General features: G+C 41.0%; 1 protein-coding gene across 1 annotated transcript; it reads right to left on the reverse strand.

Annotated features, from left to right (window-relative positions):
• Window positions 1–3386: 3386 nt before the first annotated feature.
• Window positions 3387–21667, reverse strand: LOC124291364 (uridine phosphorylase 1-like). The gene is given in 10 exon segments (XM_046728352.1): window positions 3387–4211; window positions 4214–4270; window positions 5811–5957; window positions 6615–6753; window positions 7473–7543; window positions 8927–9041; window positions 10544–10705; window positions 11942–12059; window positions 13998–14062; window positions 21532–21667. Coding segments are annotated over 9 exon segments (942 nt in total). The 5' UTR covers window positions 14051–14062; window positions 21532–21667; the 3' UTR covers window positions 3387–4131.
• Window positions 21668–22514: the final 847 nt, after the last annotated feature.

A 22514-nucleotide genomic window follows, 5' to 3' on the forward strand; every position in this document is an offset into this window, starting at 1 on the left:
TACCGCTGGACCAATGGCTACAGTTTATTGCTTATTTATCGGTGTCAGGTAGGTCGCCTGCCACAGCCAGGTCATACGTATCGGGGCTGGCAGCACTCCACAAATTGCATAATATGTGCGATGTGTCACACCACTTCCTTGTTCAGAAAGCTCTTTCAGGTATGTCTAGATTGTCTCATCGACAGGACACCCGACAACCAATAACGACTCACCTTCTTGCAGAGATCATTCGTGCCTTGCCTTTGGTCTGCAGCCAGTCCTACGAGGCAGCGCTGTTTGCCGCTGCATATTTGTTGACTTTCTTTGGATTTTTCAGAGTCGGTGAGCTGGTAGCAACCTCAGCAAAGGACAGCACTAACAGAGCTTGCCTGTTTTCAGATATAACTGTCGCAGGTGATTTATCAGCCATACAGGTACATTTGCGGAGCTCCAAAACAGATCAGGATGGTCTGGGAGCATACATCACCATCCAGGCATTGCCGAACTCCCCATTATGTCCTGTCGCAGCAGTGCAGCGTTTCCGCTGCATCAGACCTACTGGTACGGGGTATTTTTTCACTCATTTTGATAGCTCCCCACTAACAAAATTTCAGTTTCAGGCGGTGCTCAAAAAGGCTTTGGCGTCAATCCCGGAGCCCATTAACCCTAGTTTGTACTCGTCACATTCATTTCGCATAGGGGAAGCCACCACAGTAGCATTACAGGGCGTCAGTTCACAACAGATCCAGGAACTGGGGCGTTGGAAGTCGGCGGCTTACCGGACATACATCCGCATACCATCCATCCTATGATCTTTAAATGTGTTAGGGCCAAATGTTATGCAAAATCCTACAACTATCTCCACGAGTTTCAGATGCAGCCTGGTTCATCGGGTCTAGCTACCTGGCCCGGCTGCTTCACCATACAGAGACAGGTCAGCAATTTCCAATCAGCGGGAAGTGGCTGGTAAAAGGGGGGATGAGATGGGCCCAGTTCCGGACCTATATCGATAGGGTTATCGAACAGGAGGCGCAGCCAAAAATCGTGGTCATCCACTTGGGTTCAAATGACCTCTGCGCTACTGCATCTAAGCCGCTTTTTGATGCTATTTATCTCGACTTGCTTTACCTGCATCTAAGGTGTCCAAAAAATACCATCATATGGTCATGTATGCTGCCTAGGCTAGCATGGAGGGGGGCCCAGAACCCGCAGGCCATCGACATTAAGCGGCGCAAACTCAACAGGTGCGTTGCCAATGTCGTGCGGGAACTGGGTGGGAAAGTGGGCAGGGCATGCGAGTTTTCTTTCACGCCCTGAATCAGGCCGTAATGTCGTAATTGTCCATTAATTATTGCCTAAATTCCCCGCAGTGTACGAGTCCCGTCACGCGGTGCAGGCATTAACCAAAAAATGGTCATCTCATTTCAGCTCATCTACGTGACGCAGGCCAGTTTCAGTAGTAGCCTGCATTAGCCTGTGCTTGCCATCATCAGCGATAACAGGTAGCACGACTATAGCGGCACTGGTCCGTACTTCTTCTCACGGACCACCTCAGGTTAGCTGCAATATTGCTGATCGAGGCGCTAACGAAATTATTTCTAATTAAGACCCAGGGTCGGTTCGTAGGCAGTAACCCATGCTTGTTGTTAGAGGCCACTATTAGGTTCAGGTGGTTACCCGAAATCAGGCCTTAATGTCGTAATTGTCCATTGATTATCGCTTAAATTCCCTGCGGTGTACGAGTCCCGTCACGCGGTGCAGGCATTAACCAAAAAATGGTCATTTCTGTGTCACCTCATTTCAGCTCACCTACGTGACGCAGGCCAGTTTCAGTAGTAGCCTGCATTAGCCTGTGCTTGCCATCATCAGCGATAACAGGTAGCACGACTATAGCGGCACTGGTCCGTACTTCTTCTCACGGACCACCTCAGGTTAGCTGCAATATTGCTGAGCGAGGCGCTAACGAAATTATTTCTAATTAAGACCCAGGTTCGGTTTGTATGCAGTAACCCATGCTTGTTGTTCGAGGCTACTATTTTGGTTCGGGTGGTTACACTCACTCATTTGCCCGACACACATCATCGTAGGCCATGCGTGTAGATCGTGGTTGCACTGTCATTCAGAAGGATTGTCTGGTCCCGTGAAGATCCGGGATAGAAAGTGCCTTTAGTAACCCGTGCTTGTCGTAAGTGGCGACTAACGGGATCAGTGGGTCAGGCTCGCTGACTTGATTGAGCCATGCCATTGGGTACACAGACGGATGCGCATGCTTCGGATCACGGGATTGTCTGGCCCAGACTCGATTAATTACAGGCCGCCACCAGATAGCTGGAATATCGCTGAGTGTGGCGTAAGACTAAACCCACTCATTATTTGCTGATAGCCGCCACATAGCTGGAATCTGTCTGTGTGTGGCGTAGAACCTGTTCATTCTGAAATGTCATTAGCAATTGTTGTTAATGCGCATCGTCTCCCTTCCTTAAGTCTCTTCCCAACACCACCCCCTCCTTCCCTCTCGCCCCCTGCACACACACACTATGCATATGCTAAGCACATTATGCAGTGTGGATGGCAGCCACGTGCCTCTGCAGCCCTCACCCATCCGTGGCGCGGGGCTGTTTGGCATGGTACCGGCGGGACTCCGCACCTCTAAATTACAGCTTGCTTGCTTGCTCTACCTGGATACTCGGTACCCGCTGTTACAACGGGAGCCCAAAGCTCCCACCTGCTGCTTCCACGGGGGGAGTGTTGAGTTTTCCCAGCAGTTGGGCTGCCATGACACGGCGGACCAACTTGTGCACACCCGTGCGGGTCTGCAAATGCTTCGCTAGCCCGTGTGGGCTTTCCATGCTTCGGTGCGGTTTCCCGTCCTCGCCATCCTCACTGCGCCCATTTGAATTCCATACTGGCTTTCTGTCTTCATTTATCGTTTTGACGCTCTCAGGGTTCCCTAACAGTCAGCTCATAATGACATTTAGCAATATTTAGCTAAATGGTGTTATGGGCTGCGTTACCGTTTCGTTCCAATTTCTAACCTCTCCATTGTTTTGATTTCGTCCACCATCTCATTCCCGCGCTTGGGATTCACTTCCGCTTACGTCACCAACTTGCCTCACGTGCAGCTAAGCTTAGAGACACGTAATATCCGCCGGCATTACGTCACGCTTTTTAATAGCACTTCACATGTTCAGGCTACCTGCTGCATAAAAAGTCCGTTTCCCACCCTCCCGTCCCCATCCCTTTCACAACGCTTCCACAATGATTTTGTTATCATTAATAATATTATCTTACTCGTTTTCACTTGTTTGATCGCAATATGGATGAAATAGTGCGTATGCGATGGAGAATCTATATCACTATGTTGCTTTCATTTGTTTCTTAATTTGCTTTGCTTGCAGTCGGTGCCCCTCACCCAATCAGGCGGTATCCACCCGGTAAGACTTTGCGCGGTAAGATCTTGTCAGGTCGGTTTCTTTGTAACTTTTCACTGTTGTAAATAAACTGGTGCAGTGTGGCATGGTACCGGCGGGACTCCGCACCTCTACATTACAGCTTGCTTGCTTGCTCTACCTGGATACTCGGTACCCGCTGTTACAACGGGAGCCCAAAGCTCCCACCTGCTGCTTCCACGGGGGGAGTGTTGAGTTTTCCCAGCAGTTGGGCTGCCATGACACGGCGGACCAACTTGTGCACACCCGTGCGGGTCTGCAAATGCTTCGCTAGCCCGTGTGGGCTTTCCATGCTTCGGTGCGGTTTCCCGTCCTCGCCATCCTCACTGCGCCCATTTGAATTCCATACTGGCTTTCTGTCTTCATTTATCGTTTTGACGCTCTCAGGGTTCCCTAACAGTCAGCTCATAATTGTTATGTCATAAAAAAAACTATACCTTTATAGTCTGATAATGTATTTTTTTTTTCGATTGTTCTAAAGCTTTAAAGAAAGTTACTTTATGTTGTAATGTCAACCATTTACATGCAAGACTAGTAATAAAAGAACACAAAGCAGATGTGGCCTCAGTTCTATGCCCGGGGATGTTTAGGCTAGGATAGCTTTTTGGATCAGGGCCCAGATCTGAAAAGCTTGTACTCCTCTTCTGCAAGAAGAATGCTATCTAACACCAAATGATACCTTAGTGTAGAACAGTGTCACTCATCACTTGATACCCAGTTTCTTCTTGATGAATCTGGCTACAACCAGTTGGGGTCGGTTTTGCCATTCCTCCATAATACTGTGGGTGTGGTTATTTGGTCTCCATGAAGGCGGTCCAAAAGGGTCACACATATCACAGCGGCTGGAATGTCACATCAAATAGATGAATGAGTGATCTGTCAGTCAGGCTTTAAGCAGTATACCAGTTATATCACAACTTATTGTTAATAGTGTTTGGGCCAGACTCCGGTACTCCGTATTATGATCCAATACCCGTGCTTCAAACAGTTCAAAATTAACATTGAGGTGTTTGGTAAGATAAATATGTTGTTCACTGGTCCCTTGGGGCCCATGGGTTGATGTACCCTCGATGTTTGTATGTTTGTCAATCCATGTCCCCCTTGTGACCAGTGAACAACTCATGTTGGTGGAGGAAAACCTGAAGCGATGCAGGGCTCGGACGTTTACCACTTTAGTGAAACCCACAAGTATGGATATGGTGCTCACAAACAGAGAATCATAATTGGTGCTAGTGGTGTTCCGATTAATTTAAATAATCGAAGATTGGTCGAAGTGACCAAACGACCAAGCAATCGATCACATTTTCTCATAATCGAACATAAATGATTTTGGAACTACTGTTTTAGTCTTTGAAATACTTGACAATGGAACATATCGTTGAAGTTGTCAGGGCCTGAAAACGTGTTTAATTCTTAGAAAACTCACTTCACTAACTGAAAAACCATGACTGAATATTTCTTGAAGACTCCAGGAAGTTTATGTTCATGATATATTAGTCATCGCTTTAAAGTAGCAAGTTGCATCATGTTATACATATCTGCAATACCAACCTGGATAGGAAAATCTGAAAAATGACGCTAACCAATTTTTGTTGATGATTGTTCGTTGGTAATGAAGCAATCATCAATTGTGAGATTTCAACCAATTCCAAACACTAATTGGTGCAACCAGAATTCAAACCATAATCATAGGTTCCTGGTGAGGTTAAGGGAAGCAACTCTTCACAATAAACTGGGGAACTTTAGGGTTCAAGGCCACCTGTGCCTCCAACTTAACATGGAACACATGAACTACTTTCTTATATATATTGATATTTAACGTTTATTGTATATAATAAACTCAAAAATTAATATAATGAATAATTTTGTGTATGGTTACAATAAACAATTTTCACAACAGCATGGGTACTAAATATGATGAATATGGTAATTACAAAGCCCATGGGATCATCTTCAACCAAAGAAGATACAAGATTCTAATGGTTGTACAAATAACAAAGCATTGAAAGGGCAATCATCTGCTGCACCCCAAATCACCATATTTTCTTCACCTCACATTGTGGGGATTAAAAAGGAAACTTGGTCACTTATACCAAACTGTTGTTAAGTTCAGTAAGGAATAAATACACTATATCCAGTACTTTTTATATCCTCAATCATCAAATTGCACATGTTGATCTGTTCAGTATATTTAATCTAGAAATACATGTATTTAACAGTTTTGGAAATGCGACCATGGCAATGAGAACTTCCCCCATATTCAAGTCCAAACTATCAACATGAAAACATTAAATAAAATTGAAGCTTAATGATGAAATCCGCGTCTACATTCATATTTGGGACTAGTGAATTATTCAACAAGATAACACAGACACAGCTCACCTCTGATGTTTGCCCGATGGCAGTAGGCAGCAAAGCAGAGTGACTCCATCTCTATATTGCGGATACCCTCGTCATGGATACGGCGAAGGAACGCCATCTTGTCTGCCTCAGTGTAGTCACAGAAAGCTCCATCAAGACGAGCTTGACCTGCGAAAGAAGGCGCTAGAGTTGCTCAACACATGAAAACTTACATTGTGGATATCCCAGCATACTGAAACAATGACGTCTGTATACAATTGTAGTGTTTCGAACTAGGGTGAGTGAGTTTTACGCCACTTTTAGCAATATTCCAGCAATATCACGACAGGGGACACAAAAAATGAGCTTCACACATTGTACCCATGTAGGGAATCAAGCCCAGGTCTTTGGCGTGACAAGCAGACACTGTAACCACTAGGCTACCCCACCGCCCCTTGGGACTATGGAGCATCAAGGGGTGATAAAGGTTATTGAACACAGTTATAGTTCATGGTTAACTCATGTTAATTCACAGGTTTGATATGCTATATTCCTCAGTCACCTCGATCACATTAGGCAGATAGTCATTGTACCCCGACTGACTGGACCACTGCCACAAAATCAACCAATTGTCAGGTCCATACTTGACTGTAAGTGATGGTCAAACAACTGTTGGAATAAGGGGTTGAAACATCACCTTTGACTCTGTATCACTCATGCTGCCAATCACTGGATTGTCTGGTCCAGATCCAATTCCGTACATACAGCCATTGTACAGCCGAAAAAGATTGCTGACTAACAACAACCAAACAAACAACCTGAGTACATATCATCAGCCAGTCTTACCTTCGTAGAAGTCATGGGTACACATGGTTTTTCCAATGATGGTCTGGAAATGGTCGTCCGGCGAGGTCATGGCCAGGAGTTCTTGACACAGTTTCTTGTCCAGGAAGGAAGGAAGCCTTTCGATCTTGCCCATGATTGCCTGCAAGGTCAAGGTCAGATTTTGTCGGTGTTGATGCCTTTCCGTACTTGTCAACCACGAGTTGGTCAAACACCATTGTGTTGAAATCGAAGGGACTATGTATATACTTTGACTTGTCTGGTGTTAGACTTAAGATGCAACTGCAAAGGATGACTAAACAGGCGTAGAGAAAATGTATAACATTCAGAAATTCTCTAAATAATAACTTTACCAAAATCTGTTACAGTATAGGTAATATTTTGGTCCGGAAATTGAATAGTTGTTTGTGTGTTTATTGTTAAGTGTGGCAAAAATTCCACCTATAAAATGGCAGCCATAAACACCATTAAAATCTGGTACAACTGTTTGTAATCTTTGACATGTTGGACAGAGTTATTTCCCCTTCTCGGAAGGCATAAATCTTGTGACCATGGGTAATCAGTATGGTACTGGGTATTGTAACACACAGCAGTAAGTATATTCTAACTTTTAAGTTGTTTTGAGTAGTACCATATTTCCTTTGATAAGCGGCGGGTCTCTAATAAGCGTGAGGCCTCTAATTAGCGCCGAGGTCTGACCGTAAAGTAGCTCACTAACAATTACGGTAATTAAATCCAGTAAGGGCAAAAGCGCCAGGCCTCTAATAAGCGCCATGTCGGGAACTCTGTTGAAAAAATAAGCGGCCTGGCGCTTATTAGAGGAAATACGGTATATCAGACCCTCACTCTTGAGATACTCACCAACTCCATGTATGGCCTGAGGATACCATCAACAGCCTCGCTAGTGATCACGACAGACCCAGGATCCAGCCCTGTGAACAATACACAACCAGCACTGGTATAAGCACACTGATGTTTTTAGTGCCGTAATTAACAATATTCAGCTATACCACATCCAACTGCAAAATACCAAGGCACACAAAACAGTAACTCGAAAACACAGGTCCTGACCACATGATACTGATTAAATCTGCTCTTACAACTAGCCTGAGGAAATGGGGTCCTAGAACCATACTAGGAATCTGACGAGTGAAGATTCAGTCAGAAGTGTTCCCCTGCAACCAATATGATCAGAGCTCCACTTGAGATTTACCTCATGTGGGTACTGTACCAACTGTATTTTTTTGGAGTGGGTATTATGAATGTTGAGTGGGTATTTCATTTTCCGTTACCCACTGCTTTCAAATATGTGCATATTTCAGTCATTTTACTCACCTAAGTATTATGTCATTTAGTAAGTTTACTAAGCAGGTATGTTCTGCCTTATGTCATATCCAATCAAAACCAACTTAAATATAATGGAAATGATTTCAGAAAAATCACTGATCCTATACTGAGAGTACAACACTTGTCCTATACTAACAGTACAACTTGATAGCAATCGATGTCTTTTTCATTACGCAAGCGATTTTTATTAATATATTCCCTACGCATTTGTTTTAAACTTTTTGCGTATCTAACATTTTAAATGCGTAACTGGTACGCAACAATTATTTTTCAGTGCATAATTGGAAATTTTCTATGCGTACTTTACCCGGATACACAGCTTATCTGGGCCTCTGATATGATGTTGTAAGATGCGCATAACAGCATCTGGTATTCAGGCTCACTGGTTAATGTCTTAAATCCCAATTGCTTAGATCAGTGATTATAATGTAAATTGCTAGATTGTGTGGTCAAGGGTCACCAATTTACACTGCTCTCACATAGCAGGAATATTTCTCAGAGCTGCGTAAAACAACAAGCAAGACTAAGAATCCTCACAAGTGCATCTTTATAGTCATTTCATGAGTATGTACAATTACATAGCGATCACAAAGACACTAAGACCGTAATTGTCTGATTGGCACTAAGTTGGAAAGTCAATAACAAACATTACAACGTAATGGATAATAACTTCTTGTTTATTGCATGGGGCAATGTTACACCATTATTATTAGCTAGAAGTTGTTACACCTATTGCTGTAATCTTTGTTACTAAGACAGTAATGCGTACTACGGCAGTCTGTGCATTATAGTCTGTTTATTGCATGGGTCAATGTTACACCATTATTATTAGCTAGAAGTTGTTACACCTATTGCTGTAATCTTTGTTACTAAGACAGTAATGGGTACTACGGCAGTCTGTGCATACCCAGATACCTGGGTAGACCCTACTATCATCTAAGAGGAAATACTAAGGTTATGACACTGACCGAGCCCCCCACTGGTGCCGATCCGGAACAGCGTAACCCCCGAACACTCCGCGTGTTGCAGCAGCTTCAGTATCTCATGCAGGATGATGGACAGGGATGGGATGCCGATACCATGCTGCCATGCAAACAAAGGGCAAACATTTCATAAATAACTCTATGAAAGACGTTATTGTTGCTGAGGCAGATATAAACATACATTTCAACTTAGTTTAAATTCAGCAAAACATTGTTCTTACAAATGCTGCTCTATTTATTAACATATTTTCAACATATTTTGTTTGCATTATCATTCAGTCCTTCAAATGAATCCAGTCAAGGTATGGTTGAAGTACTGTTGATGTGACTAAAAATCTTAACTCACTCACTCAAATGAACCCATTCAATATATTATCTTTGGTCATCCTGACCTCTACAATATGTCTCGTGTTTGACAGGTACAGACTGGCATATACTCACACTAACAGGTACAGACTGGCATATACTCTCACTAACAGGTACAGACTGGCATATACTCACACTAACAGGTACAGACTGGCATATACTCTCACTAACAGGTACAGACTGGCATATACTCACACTAACAGGTACAGACTGGCATATACTCACACTAACAGGTACAGACTGGCATATACTCTCACTAACAGGTACAGACTGGCATATACTCACACTAACAGGTACAGACTGGCATATACTCACACTAACAGGTACAAACTGGCATATACTCTCACTAACAGGTACAGACTGGCATATACTCACACTAACAGGTACAGACTGGCATATACTCTCACTAACAGGTACAGACTGGCATATACTCACACTAACAGGTACAGACTGGCATATACTCACACTAACAGGTACAGACTGGCATATACTCACACTAACAGGTACAGACTGGCATATACTCACACTAACAGGTACAGACTGGCATATACTCACACTAACGGGTACAGACTGGCATGTACTCTAACACTGGCATATACAGGTACATACTGGCATGTACTCACTAACTAGGTACAGACTGGCATATACTCACACTAACGGGTACAGACTGGCATATACTCCTCACTAACAGGTACATACTGGCATGTACTTGCTCACTGTACTCACACTAACAGGTACATACTGGCATACTCTCACACTACTCACACTAACAGGTACAGACTGGCATATACTCACACTAACAGGTACAGACTGGCATGTACTCACTACTAACAACAGGTACAGACTGGCATATACTCACACTAACAGGTACATACTGGCATGTACTCACAACAGGTAACAGGTACATACTCACACTAACAGGTACATACTGGCATATACTCTCACTAACAGGTACAGACTGGCATATACTCACACTAACGGGTACAGACTGGCATGTACTCTCACTAACAGGTACAGACTGGCATATACTCTCACTAACGGGTACAGACTGGCATATACTCACTAACAGGTACAGACTGGCATATACTCTAACTAACAGGTACAGACTGGCATATACTCTCACTAACAGGTACAGACTGGCATATACTCACACTAACAGGTACAGACTGGCATTTCTCACACTAACGGACAACACTGGCCCTGTCTTGTATACAACACAGACTGGCATATACTCACACTAACGGACAACACTGGCCCTGTCTTGTAAACGACATATCTGTCAGATTCCTTGGCGATGTTGTACAGTGTCATCCCTGCAGGTACTTTGATATGAAGCTGCTCCTTCATAAACTCTGCAAACTTCTGCATTCTGGTTGAGGAGCCTCCAAAACACACAAACTACAACAAAAGCAAGAGATGGAGCATCCTTGATAATCTCCAGGGTATACGTTCCCATAAATCTCCACTATACCCTGGATGCATCTACGTCTCGAACCGATGATTTTATTACCTCCCTTTGCTGGCTCCGCATTCTCACAGTATCCCATCAGATAAGCATCTACAACTGAGCTTGTCAGTGTCAACAAAGATAGCGGTCGCAGCCGCGAAAGTTTGTTTGCAGTGCGAATCAGAGTTTGGGGGAAAACATACAGTCAAACTGACAGGTCTGAAGCCTTAAAAATATACCGGTATGCAAGAACTCCTTCTACCTCTTTCAGAGTACCTCTGCAACAATATATTATTGTGTTACCAAGTTTAATCAGTTTGATATTTAATAGGCTGGGGGTGACAACCATTATTGGCATGAGTATACTTCGAAACATTATGATGAAGGAGTAAGAATATACTCTGAAACAATGCGCTCCTCATAAAACATGACTTGACACATGCTCGATAATCTCCAGGGTATACGTTCCGATAAATCTCCACTATACCCTGGATGCATGTACGTCTCGAGCCGATGATTTTATTACCTCCCTTTGCTGCTTCCGCATTCTCACAGTACCCAATCAGATAAGCCGCCGTTACAACCGAGCTTGCCAGTGTCAACAAAGATAGCGGTCGCAGCCGCGAAAGTTTGTTCGCAGTGCGACTCAGGTTTGGGGGGAAAACATACAGTCAAACTGACAGGTCTGAAACCTTAAAAAAAATGTATGCAAGAACTCCTTCTACCTCTTTCAGAGTACCTCTGCCAATATAGTATTGTGTTGCCAACTTTAATCCGTTAGATAATTTAAAAAGTGAAAGTTGTGATTGGTACGCTCAAGTTCCCAGCGTAGATACCTGATTCGATAAAAAGCCAACCAAGGAGGTAATAAAATTATCGAGCCGAGCCGTAGATGCATCCAGGGTATAGTGGAGATTTATCGGAACGTATACCCTGGAGATTATTGAGGATGGACTTGACATAACTTTTTTTTTCTTGGTTCCCAAGATTGTAATATCACAGATATACAAGATATACAAAGCTGTGTTACATACAGCTTAAGGTAATACAGCTACATGATGTACAGGTTGGACATCAATATATTAATATATTCATAATCATGTAAACTTGACATAACTTGATGTGAGTAAAGTTTTCCCCCTTTAACTGCATGTTCAGTCTGACAACTGAAAAACCTGTGAACTGACCTTGACATCATTGAACATCTCCTTAAGGTCATGCGTCTTGTCGCCGAGGGCGATGTGGTAGAGATTATCTTCCTCCATGGTGGCAATATGAGGATTCTGGATCTTTATGGGCCCATCCCTGACGAAACAAACACATCCAGCTGATGAAGGTAGCGTGAGTGAATTGTTTTTACAGCAACATTTTTTAGCAATATCACAGTGGTGGACACCAGAAATGGGCTTCACACACTGTACACATGTGGGGAATCGAAACTGGGTCTTTGGCTTTACAAGTGAATGCTTTAACCACTAGGCTACCCCACCACCCCAGCCCAGCTGGATAATTTAATACCATAATGGTTAAGTGGTGAAATGCTTTAACTGCCAACTGCCCAATCACACTTGTACAGGTGTGAGATTGTACTGGCAGCCATATTGTCACATCTGTGCCTGCACAAAATGCAACAGCTTTACCTTGGACAATGGGTCAGTGTGTAAAGGATTTTTTTATTCTCAGCTCCCTGGGAAGTACATAACCCAAGCTGCCTGCAAGCCACTAGAAGGTTTTAGGGACCCATTACCACCTCATCCTGCAGGAGAGCGGAAGGTCGCGGGTTCGATCCCCGACCGCGTCATACCAAAAGACGTTAAAATATGGTACTTGTTGGTCCCTGTCTGGCGCTCGGCATTAATGGGTACAACAAGGACTGGTCGGCTCGGAGTCAGTAATAAGTCTGAGTGGGTATCCATGCTTCACTGCGGCATGGTATCTCAGTGGGCTAGCACTATAAAACCAGCTTAAGTCTGGGCTAGTACAAGCAGCCGCACATACACACACACACGCATGCACGTCGTCATATGAGCAAAATATTCTCAAGCACGACGTAAAATCCAATTTCACCTCACCTCACCTCATCCTGCAGAGTACCCATTTACTGCTGAGTGAACATAGGAGCATAAGTGCAAAGTCTCTTCATTACAGAGACATCACATATACAACATAACGTGCTACATATGCTGCACAGGGCGGTGGGGTAGCTTAGTGGTTAAAGCGTTCGCTCGTCACGCCAAAGACCCAGGCTCAATTCCAGAAATTGGTATAATGTGTGAAGCCCATTTCTGGTGTCTTCCGCCCAGTGTGTGAAATAGTGTCCACATTTTGCTAGCTAGTCAGGCTAGCTATGCCTGAAAGTTACTAGCCCACAAAATAATTCACTAGCCTGAAATTAGAATGTAGAAACTAAGCAAAAGATTACATAAATAGATGAGAATAATTATTGTCAGCATGAGACGGGTTTCATCATTAAGCAGCTATGAAGGAAAACCATGTTCTATGCATAGTCAACTTCTTTACTGCAATGAGTGTGGCGTTTCAGCGTAGGTACTAACGCCGTTATCAAGCACTTGCTTCATAATGGTGTTAGTACCTATGCCAAAATGTTGCACTCATTGCAATTAAGGAGTTGACTGTCCATAGAACTTGGTTTTCCTTCATCTTCACAACTTCTAAAATGCCTCTCAAAGAACTTAAGCAGCTAACATGATGAACATTTTTATCATAACCTTATCATGATTTAAAAGTGTATTATAACTTAACAAGTCAGAGAGAGTGATATATTTACAAAATGATCCCATAAATATTCAGAAATATTTCTGCCCGTAACCCCCGTATATTTTTAATCATTATATGCCTAAGAATATACGTCTATGTTTTTTTATAAACAGCCTGTACCTTAACCTAAACCCTAAACCTAACCCTAACCCTAAAATCTAACCCTAAACCCTCGAAATAATCCTAATAAATAGAATACATTTCAAGCGAGGGTTACGGGCGGAACTCTTACCAAATATTCAATAGCCAGTTGTGACTGTGGAGATTTACTGGCCCGAGATTTACTGGCTAGCGAGCCAGTGGCTATTTAACACACTGCTTGATGCATGCATAATATCCCAATTCTTCTATTTACATAGATTCATGCTCATGATGTCAATCACTGGATTGTCTGGTCCAGACTTGATTATTTACAGACCGTTATCATACAGCAATAATACCGCAATGTTAAACAACAAAACGCACTGTGGGTGGTAGTCCTCTTCTCTTGCCGAGTCGAGGTTACCAGAGATATCCATCCTTGGTTGTACCTGTAACACATGCCATGAATATAATGAATATAACAGAATTAATGGGCAATAAATATCAAAAACACCACAGCATATTCATGACTGTTCATCTATACAAGAATTTTATGCATGGCTTCAAAATGTCTGAGCATGTACAAGTCTCACAACTGTGATCAATTTCCATAATAGTAATTAATTTTTCTATTTTTGACGTTAATTTACCTGAAATATATGTGCTCAGAAATAGCAAACTAGTAAACAGCCTGTTTTGCATTGGTGGTTGTGTAAAATTACTAGATTTGAAGATGAAAACCTATCTGCCTAGATTGTTACTACCCTTGACTAACTGACAAGTGGCTGGTAAAAAAAGGCAACAGTTAGGCCAAATAAAAAAAAAATTGAGGTTCCAATTACACCTCTTTAAATTTAGGGTAGGTGGGTAGGAATTTTATTATTTTTTTTACATATTTTTTTTTAGACGTAAAGTTCAAACTAATAACACATTTATCAATGTGTAATTGTTCCTTCAATCAAGCTTGCAGCCATCATGTAAATTTTCTCTATCAGAATGACTCAATCTATCAGACCCGCGAAGATCCGGGTTAGAATTGATCTTCAGCAACCCATGCTTGTCGTAAGAGGCGACTTACGGGATCGGGTAGTCAGGCTCGCTGGCACGGTTGACACATGTCATCGGTTCCCAATTGCGCAGATTGATGCCCATGCTGTTGATCACTGGATTGTCTGGTCCAGACTCGATTGTTTACAGACCGCCGCCATATAGCTGGAATATTGCTGAGTCAGGTGCAATACTAAACTCACTCACTCACTCCAATCTATCAGTACAAAGTGTTTAGAATGTATGTAAGTGTGACAACACGATTTGATTTGTAGTTTTTAATGTAAGGATTGAATCTGAAGGTTTCTGAAGGTGTTGGGGTAGCCTAATGGTTAAAGCGTCCACTCATCACGCCAAAGATCAGGGTTCGATTCCCCACATGGGTACGATGTGTGAAGCCCATTTCTGGTGTCCCCTGCTGTGATGTTCCAGAATATTGCTAAAAGTGGCGTAACACCATACTCACTCACTCACTTCAACAAAAGCCATGATTCATCAGTATGTATATATTCAAGCATGATAGTATCTGAAGTATTTACTTAGGCCAAAAAAAATAGATGTTGTGGTTCCGATTTCCTACATTTCAGAACTAGGGTAGGTAGGTAGGGTTGTTGTTTTTTTGCAAAATATTTTTACATTACTCATGTGTCAGAAAATAAATTTAATTTATTATGTGGTAAGTAAAATTGTTAGGCTCGGCGGGAATATTTAGGGTCGGTCGGGAAATCGGAACCACAAGCTTTTTTTTTTAGGCCTTATTGGGGTTGCCATGATCCTGTATACAAGGTGTGGGTTTATAGACACTCTGGTGTCACCCACAAGCCATGTATAAATCATTCACATATGTGTGATGTTAACTGCATTATCTGTGAGTAATATACGCAAGATTAACATATCACACCTATGACCAGTTCGAGTGATCACTGGGGCGGAGGGTAGCCCAGTGGTAATCAAGCCGAAGACCCAGGTTCCATTCCCCAAATGAGTACAATATATGAAGCCCATTTCTGGTGTCCCCTGTCGCGATATTGCTGGAATATTGCTAAAAGCTGCGTAAAACTAAACTACTGACTCACTCACTCTCATTGAGTGATCCTTTATTTTATGTAGCATTATTTATTATTTATTTTATGTAGCATTATTTATTATTTATTTTATGTAGCATTATTTATTATTTATTTTATGTTGCATTTAACACATATTGTTACTAAGTATGTGCATTGAATGCCAGTAGTATTCTTTTTATTATATAGAGTGTATGATATAATATAATTCAGCATGTATAAATTGTATTAATGTGGTTTACTTTATAAACTATGGCAGAATTAATATGTAGTTGTGGTGTTTTTTAATTTTGCAGTCCATCATATGTGTATTATATTTTATTACAGGGTGATTTATTGATTGATGAACTACCATCTGCTATGGAATAAATGTCACGTCATGGTACACAAGCAGCTTGTCATGCCTCGTAATGACCCATCGATGCATCAGTAAAGAATGTAGTTAAACTGACATATTATTCCTTGGTCATCATATCCACTGGCAGATGTGTCACTGATTGTTTCCGGAACAACAATTTACCTATTGATATTCAGTTTGTTCTGCCCGTGACTTTAACCACAAGGTTACCCAACTGCCCCACCCTAAATTTGAGAGAAGTAGTACAAGCCTTCAAAACAGACATACCTGTGTAAGTAACATGAAGCAAGAGTGAGTTCAGTTTAGTTTTATGCCGCACTCAGCAATATTCCCGCTATATGGCAGCAATCCGTAAATAATCAAGTCTGGTGCAGACAATCCAATGATCAACAGCCTTGATCTACGTAATTGGGATACAATGACGTGTGTGAAGAAAAACAGTAAGCTTGACCACCCAATCCCGTTAGTCGCCTCTTACGACAGGCATGGGTTACTGAAGATCAATTCTAACCGAGATCTTCACGGATCAGCAGGGGTTAGAAATAACCCATTGCCTGACGTCCCAGTCCAGTGGGTTATTTTTCTGTCGGGCAAATAAATGTGTATATCACGCTGTACCGGTGTCCAGTCGACTTTCCAATGTTAATTATGTTATTTATTTAAAAAATGAACAAGAAAATCGGCCCGTGTAGCGGAAAAAACTATCAGGGCAAGTGATTTTACATGTGCCACTGTACCGGAGTACACTATCAATTTTAAAGTTATTTCGGTGACCCCTGGTCAGAAGCCCTGGATATATACCTGAATTAAGAAGAGACTTAATAATCTCAGGTGGAATAACAGCTGTATGTAAACAAGTATGGTTCAGGTGACATAGTAGTTGACGTCAATGACCATGAGATTGTGTTGTGACTATATATTATCAGCTAAGTCACCAGATGACACAATCTCACAAACAACGCCGAATAGTGAAGATCTGGGTTAGAACTTGACGCAGCCTTTGCTGATCCTAAGAGGCGACTATCAACTTGAGTGGTCAGGCTTGCGGACTTGGTTGATGCATGTCATTGTATCCAAAATGCGTAGATCAATGCTCATGTTAATCATTAGATTGTCTGGTCCAGACTCGATTCTATACAGACTGTTGCTGAGTGCAGCATTAAACAAACAAACAAACAAACAAACAAACAAACAATGCATACTGAAAACCTTTTCCACTATTAGACAAAACAATGTTATTACACATTTGGGTTAAATAAACAATGTAATTACCGTTGCATTCGTTTGGCTTCAAAGTAACTATGCTATTTATAGGCTTCAAAATAATCGAAATTATTATTGATTTGAATATTTAAAAAAATTGAAATAAAATTTAAGCTTGACTAAAAAGAAAAATATTTTCAAAAAGTCCTAATATTCCAGCAATATCACAGCGAGGGACACCAGAAATGGGCTTCACACATTGTACCCACGTGGATAATGAAAACCGGGTCTTCGTCGTGACGAGCAAATACTTTAACCACTAGGCTACCCCACCGCCCGTCTTGTAATAGCAGTTGTGTTAAGTACTGTATTTAAATTGAGCATAGCGCACACTTTTTCTAAAACATCTGTGTAGGGAGGGTGCACATTATATATGCCAAAATGAAATTTGATGTTTTTATACCATTTCACAGTCATTACCAAAAAGCATGGACCACCAGAAATACCATGTCAACAAATCCAAAGTTAAATACACAATTATAAAAACTGTTCCTTGTATATCTGGACATTTTACAGGCACGAATATGGGTATATACACTACACTCAAGAATATACGGTATTATCTGAGCGCTATCTGTGGCGCTCTATCAACCTGGTAGCTTACATTGATAACCTAATTCAACGACAACACTCAATGAAAAACAAGAATATCAGATCAGTGATTAGACACAGTAGGAATGTTTGCCATACTATTTTGCGATAGAAAGATTTTTTTCTAGTGGGAAACATGTTCTGATGTGCCCTTTGGTATTTAGATGTGCCAGCATCTATTGTTGAACTTTTATATGACATTGTAAACCAAAAGTCACTGTGTTCTTTAATCTGATTGGTTGAAAAACGTGATCAAATGGTATTTGATTCCCGGAGATTCTCTGCGTATTAATACATACAAACATAGCTCACACCATTGTATTGTTATGTCGTCAGCTGTGATGACGTCATTAAAATCATATTGTGACGTAAAGTCCGAATGACGTCACAAATGAGCAGTTCCAGATGCTACCATGGGAGACAGCCGAAACGGCCGGCTGATGACATTTCACTGCTGTACCCGTACTCGATGTCAATGAGAGCAGACACAAAAAACGTGTGTGGACCTTTCGGTTTACTTTTGTGTTTACAATGTCGATAAACATCATGTGTTGGCGAATTTCTGGGTGTTATTGAGTATTTGAAGCACAGGAATATTTCATTTGAAACCTCCGGCTGACGCCGTCGGTTCCAAATGAATTCCCGTGCTTCAAATACTCAATAACACCCGGAAATTCGCCAACACATGATGTTTATCTCCTAATTTTAATATGGCTAGATGATCTGCAATTGGCATTCTTATGAAGTAATTGTTTTGCACTCATCAAAATGACAGGTATATGATGATGGTTTGTAAATATTCGCGTCTGGTCCAGACAATCCAGTGATGGACATCATGAGCATCAATCTACGCAACTTGGATATGATGACAATCATCAACCAAGTCAGCAAGTCTGACCACCCAATCCCATTAGGCCTGAATTGCTTAAGACCAAATCTTATTTACTAATAATGAGACAATTTCAGTTAAACAATTTCTTCATGGCTACACAACACCAAATCAGAGTCCGTACTTTAACATGCACTTAATAGGAGCCCTCAGTGCAGACGGAATTATCTGACCGTGCGATTGGTTCATTTTTGATTTTTGTGTTTTTCATATCCATTCAGCATTTAAAACTGACTGTATTTTTTTAATATTTAATGCTGTCGTTTATAACTTATGCTGGATGTGACCACAGGTATTTTTAAGCGGTTGACATTTTGTGTGGAACTGGAATTGGTCTCTTTAGCTTCCTATACTCTGAAAAGGAGCTGGTGAGGCAGTCATTGTTGTATTTCTATTGCTGCGTTAAGACCAGACTACACACACATTTACATGTAATTACTGAATGGCTTAGTTAATTTAAAAAATATATATATAATTTTACTATAGAGGTCAAAGGCATAATATTTGATTTTGTATAAAATCAAACTCACTTTGTCTAATTTCATATGATCAACAATATTTTCAAGAATAATATCTACATGATAAGGAATTTTTAATTATTGTGTAACTGCCCACACATTTTCAGGAATAAATCTAATTATAGGCCTGTATATCTAGGAAATGAAATCTACCTCGCCCTCTATGAAAATAAGGTCCGTGACTTGGTTGTATCCCATTTGCGTAGATTGATGCTCATGCTGTTGATCACTGGATTGTCTGGTCCAGACTCGATTATGTACAGACCGCTGCCATATAGCTGGAATATTGCTGAGTGCTGTGTAAAACTAAACTCACTCACTGCTCTAAGCCAGTTCCTCATCATTCTATTTATCAGCTAGTCTGTGTTCTTTGAATAGCTAAATATTTATAAGCACCAGATGCAAGTTGGTACAAGTATGCATTCTGCAGTTTTGGGTTGTATCAGTGCAGGTTCTAAATGCTTAAATCAAACCCTGCTGGGTCACGGGTTGTCATGGATATTGTTCTTTTCAAACTGACGGATTCTGTCTGGAAACTTGCGCAACATCTGTCTACTCTACATTTCTAAAAATGAAATATCGTCAGTTAAAAACACATGAGCATACACCATTACCATGACATATTCACAATGTTATTGCAGTTTATCCAGACTCAGGAATTCAATGGCCATGTTGAATATGCATTTGGTTCAAGTCAAACTGACATTTTTCAATATTATAGAGAAATAATTTAATTAACAGTTAACTAGAGTCAACCAAGTTGATATGGATAGAAGAAACACTTTAAACTATGACTGAGAGGGGCTTCGATTGGTCATTGACAAAATTCAAATTATTACAAAAAAATTTAGATATAAATTTGTGAGTAGAATTTAATTATGGAGAAAAGATGTAAGAAAAGAACATGGTCAATTTAAGAGCTAAACAAACCGACAGTGTTTTGAAATTTGAAGCTGCCAACCAAACATTAGACTAATGCTTAGTCTCTGAATATATATAATTTTGATAGTAACAAACAAGCCCATTTAAATTGAAAAGGAGCCCTAGGGAGACCAGAGATTCAGAACCTGAACCTGAGGAAATGTAGACTTGCTTTATTTAGGGCTTTAGCACTGCAGAGAGGGCTTGGCAGTAGGGAAAATAATGTGGTTCATGGACTGTGAGACAGACTAACCAAACATTAGATCCCTCTGTATTAACTTGGAACCAAGTGATTCAGCATGAATCCAATTTTAAAAAAATAGATGTTTTAGATTTGTTTGGAAAAGAAAACATAAGGTAAACAGATGTATTGTTTGAAAGTATTTAAATATGAACTATTCAACTCATTTGGGAGATAGTCATTGGCTGATCAACACACACACACACACACACACACACACACACAGAGAGAGAGAGAGAGAGAGAGAGAGAGAGAGAGAGAGAGAGAGAGAGAGAGAGAGAGAGAGAGAGAGAGAGAGAGAGAGAGAGAGAGAGAGAGAGAGAGAGAGAGAGAGAGAGAGAGAGGCCGTGATACAAATCTGGTTACTGCAAGTGTATCTCTATATTGGCTCCATCCCACAATATAACATGCCTCCTATCATTCACATGTTAAATATATATCTATATGTGTGTGTGCGTTCATGCATGAGTGGGTGTAGATATATAGACAGACATGGTTATGAGTGTGTATGTGTATATACTTGTTTGGAAAAATATGAATGCACCAAAGACTCATATATCTTCATGATATTTGTGTAACATAGGCCCCACTGCTACTACATGTATAGTAGGGGGTGTGGATACTAAACCAGGGCCTGTAGTTTATCGATTTTCTGACCACAGTGGGGGCCTATGGTGTAAATGTAGTAAATATGACATGACTGAGAGACATCTAGCCATCTCTTAGCCGAGAGCCGCGATGCGGTCCTATACGGTCAAGATGACCCTGTCTTGACTGTATAGGACCGCATCGCGGCTCTCGGCTAGCCATCTCTATACTCTATTATTTAATAATATTATCTGCACCCCATCATATAACATGCATGAATAACAAACTGCGTAATACTTAATAAAAGTCTCTTCCGGTATACAATCAATAAAACGTCTAAATTTGGAAGCGGCGGTACGCCTCTGAGGCAACCTATAAATAACAGAATTTCAAATGTTAAAACACGAATCATTAAAAATCTTTGAAAGGAACACTTACCTTCAAAATTATCTTGATCAAACTCAAATACTGTAATACTACGACGCTGTGTCTGTGGTCAACAGTCTGAAACGTGCGCCATTGAATGTGTAATTTCTAATTTGCGTTCTCATGGATCCGGTTGAGAATCCGGTTTACTAGACTAACAACTAGTCTCTGGAATGAACATATTTTACTGAAAAAAAAGTTCATAGTAAAAAAATATATATATAATGAAAAGGAGCCCTGAGACTTTCTTCATTTTCAGCTGTGGAAATCTAGACTTGCCACATTTTCTAGACTTGCGTGGGCTTTCTTGGATATATTTGCTTCAGGGTCTGTACGAGAGACTACCGGTTTACTACAGTACGCACGTAGTTCCACACAAACCGACAGGTGCGTGCTCGTCTGGGCTAGAATAGTTGTGTAACCATGTCAATGCATTATCTCAATGTGACAGTGAGATATCTCATGAATACTGCAGGAATAACCTACGACTAATATTAATATGAGCTGTTCTTGCTATTTATCTACTATTCCTCGTAAATGCCAGTTTCCTCATTCAAGGGCGATTTGATTGCAAGGTCACATAAGCTGTTCTTGCTATTTATCTACTATTCCTCGTAAATGCCAGTTTCCTCATTCAAGGGCGATTTGATTAAGGTCACATCCTTCAACTTTGACACTGTGGAACGGAGCGGGCAACAGTGTGCATTATTCGAGACAAATCAATACAATCTACCGTAAATCCGTGAATAGACGAGAGGGTATCTATTTTTTCAGATATTGTGGTATGTATGTAAAACAGTATTTAATTTCTATGAATGGGGAACGTGATATTTGAGACAAAACAAGCGTGTGGTTTCAACATTCAACGACAACACTTTTCGTTTCAGTATATTATATTGGAAATTTAATACGCATTGCCTGTAATATACGTTGTATTACACTTTATCGGTTAAGTACAGATTTTAATACTTTCTTAGGTGGGGTCCTTAACGGGA

This window comes from Haliotis rubra, unplaced genomic scaffold (assembly GCF_003918875.1).
Source record: "Haliotis rubra isolate DU_JTF1 unplaced genomic scaffold, ASM391887v1 Scf113, whole genome shotgun sequence".
NCBI classification, from domain to species: domain Eukaryota; kingdom Metazoa; phylum Mollusca; class Gastropoda; order Lepetellida; family Haliotidae; genus Haliotis; species Haliotis rubra.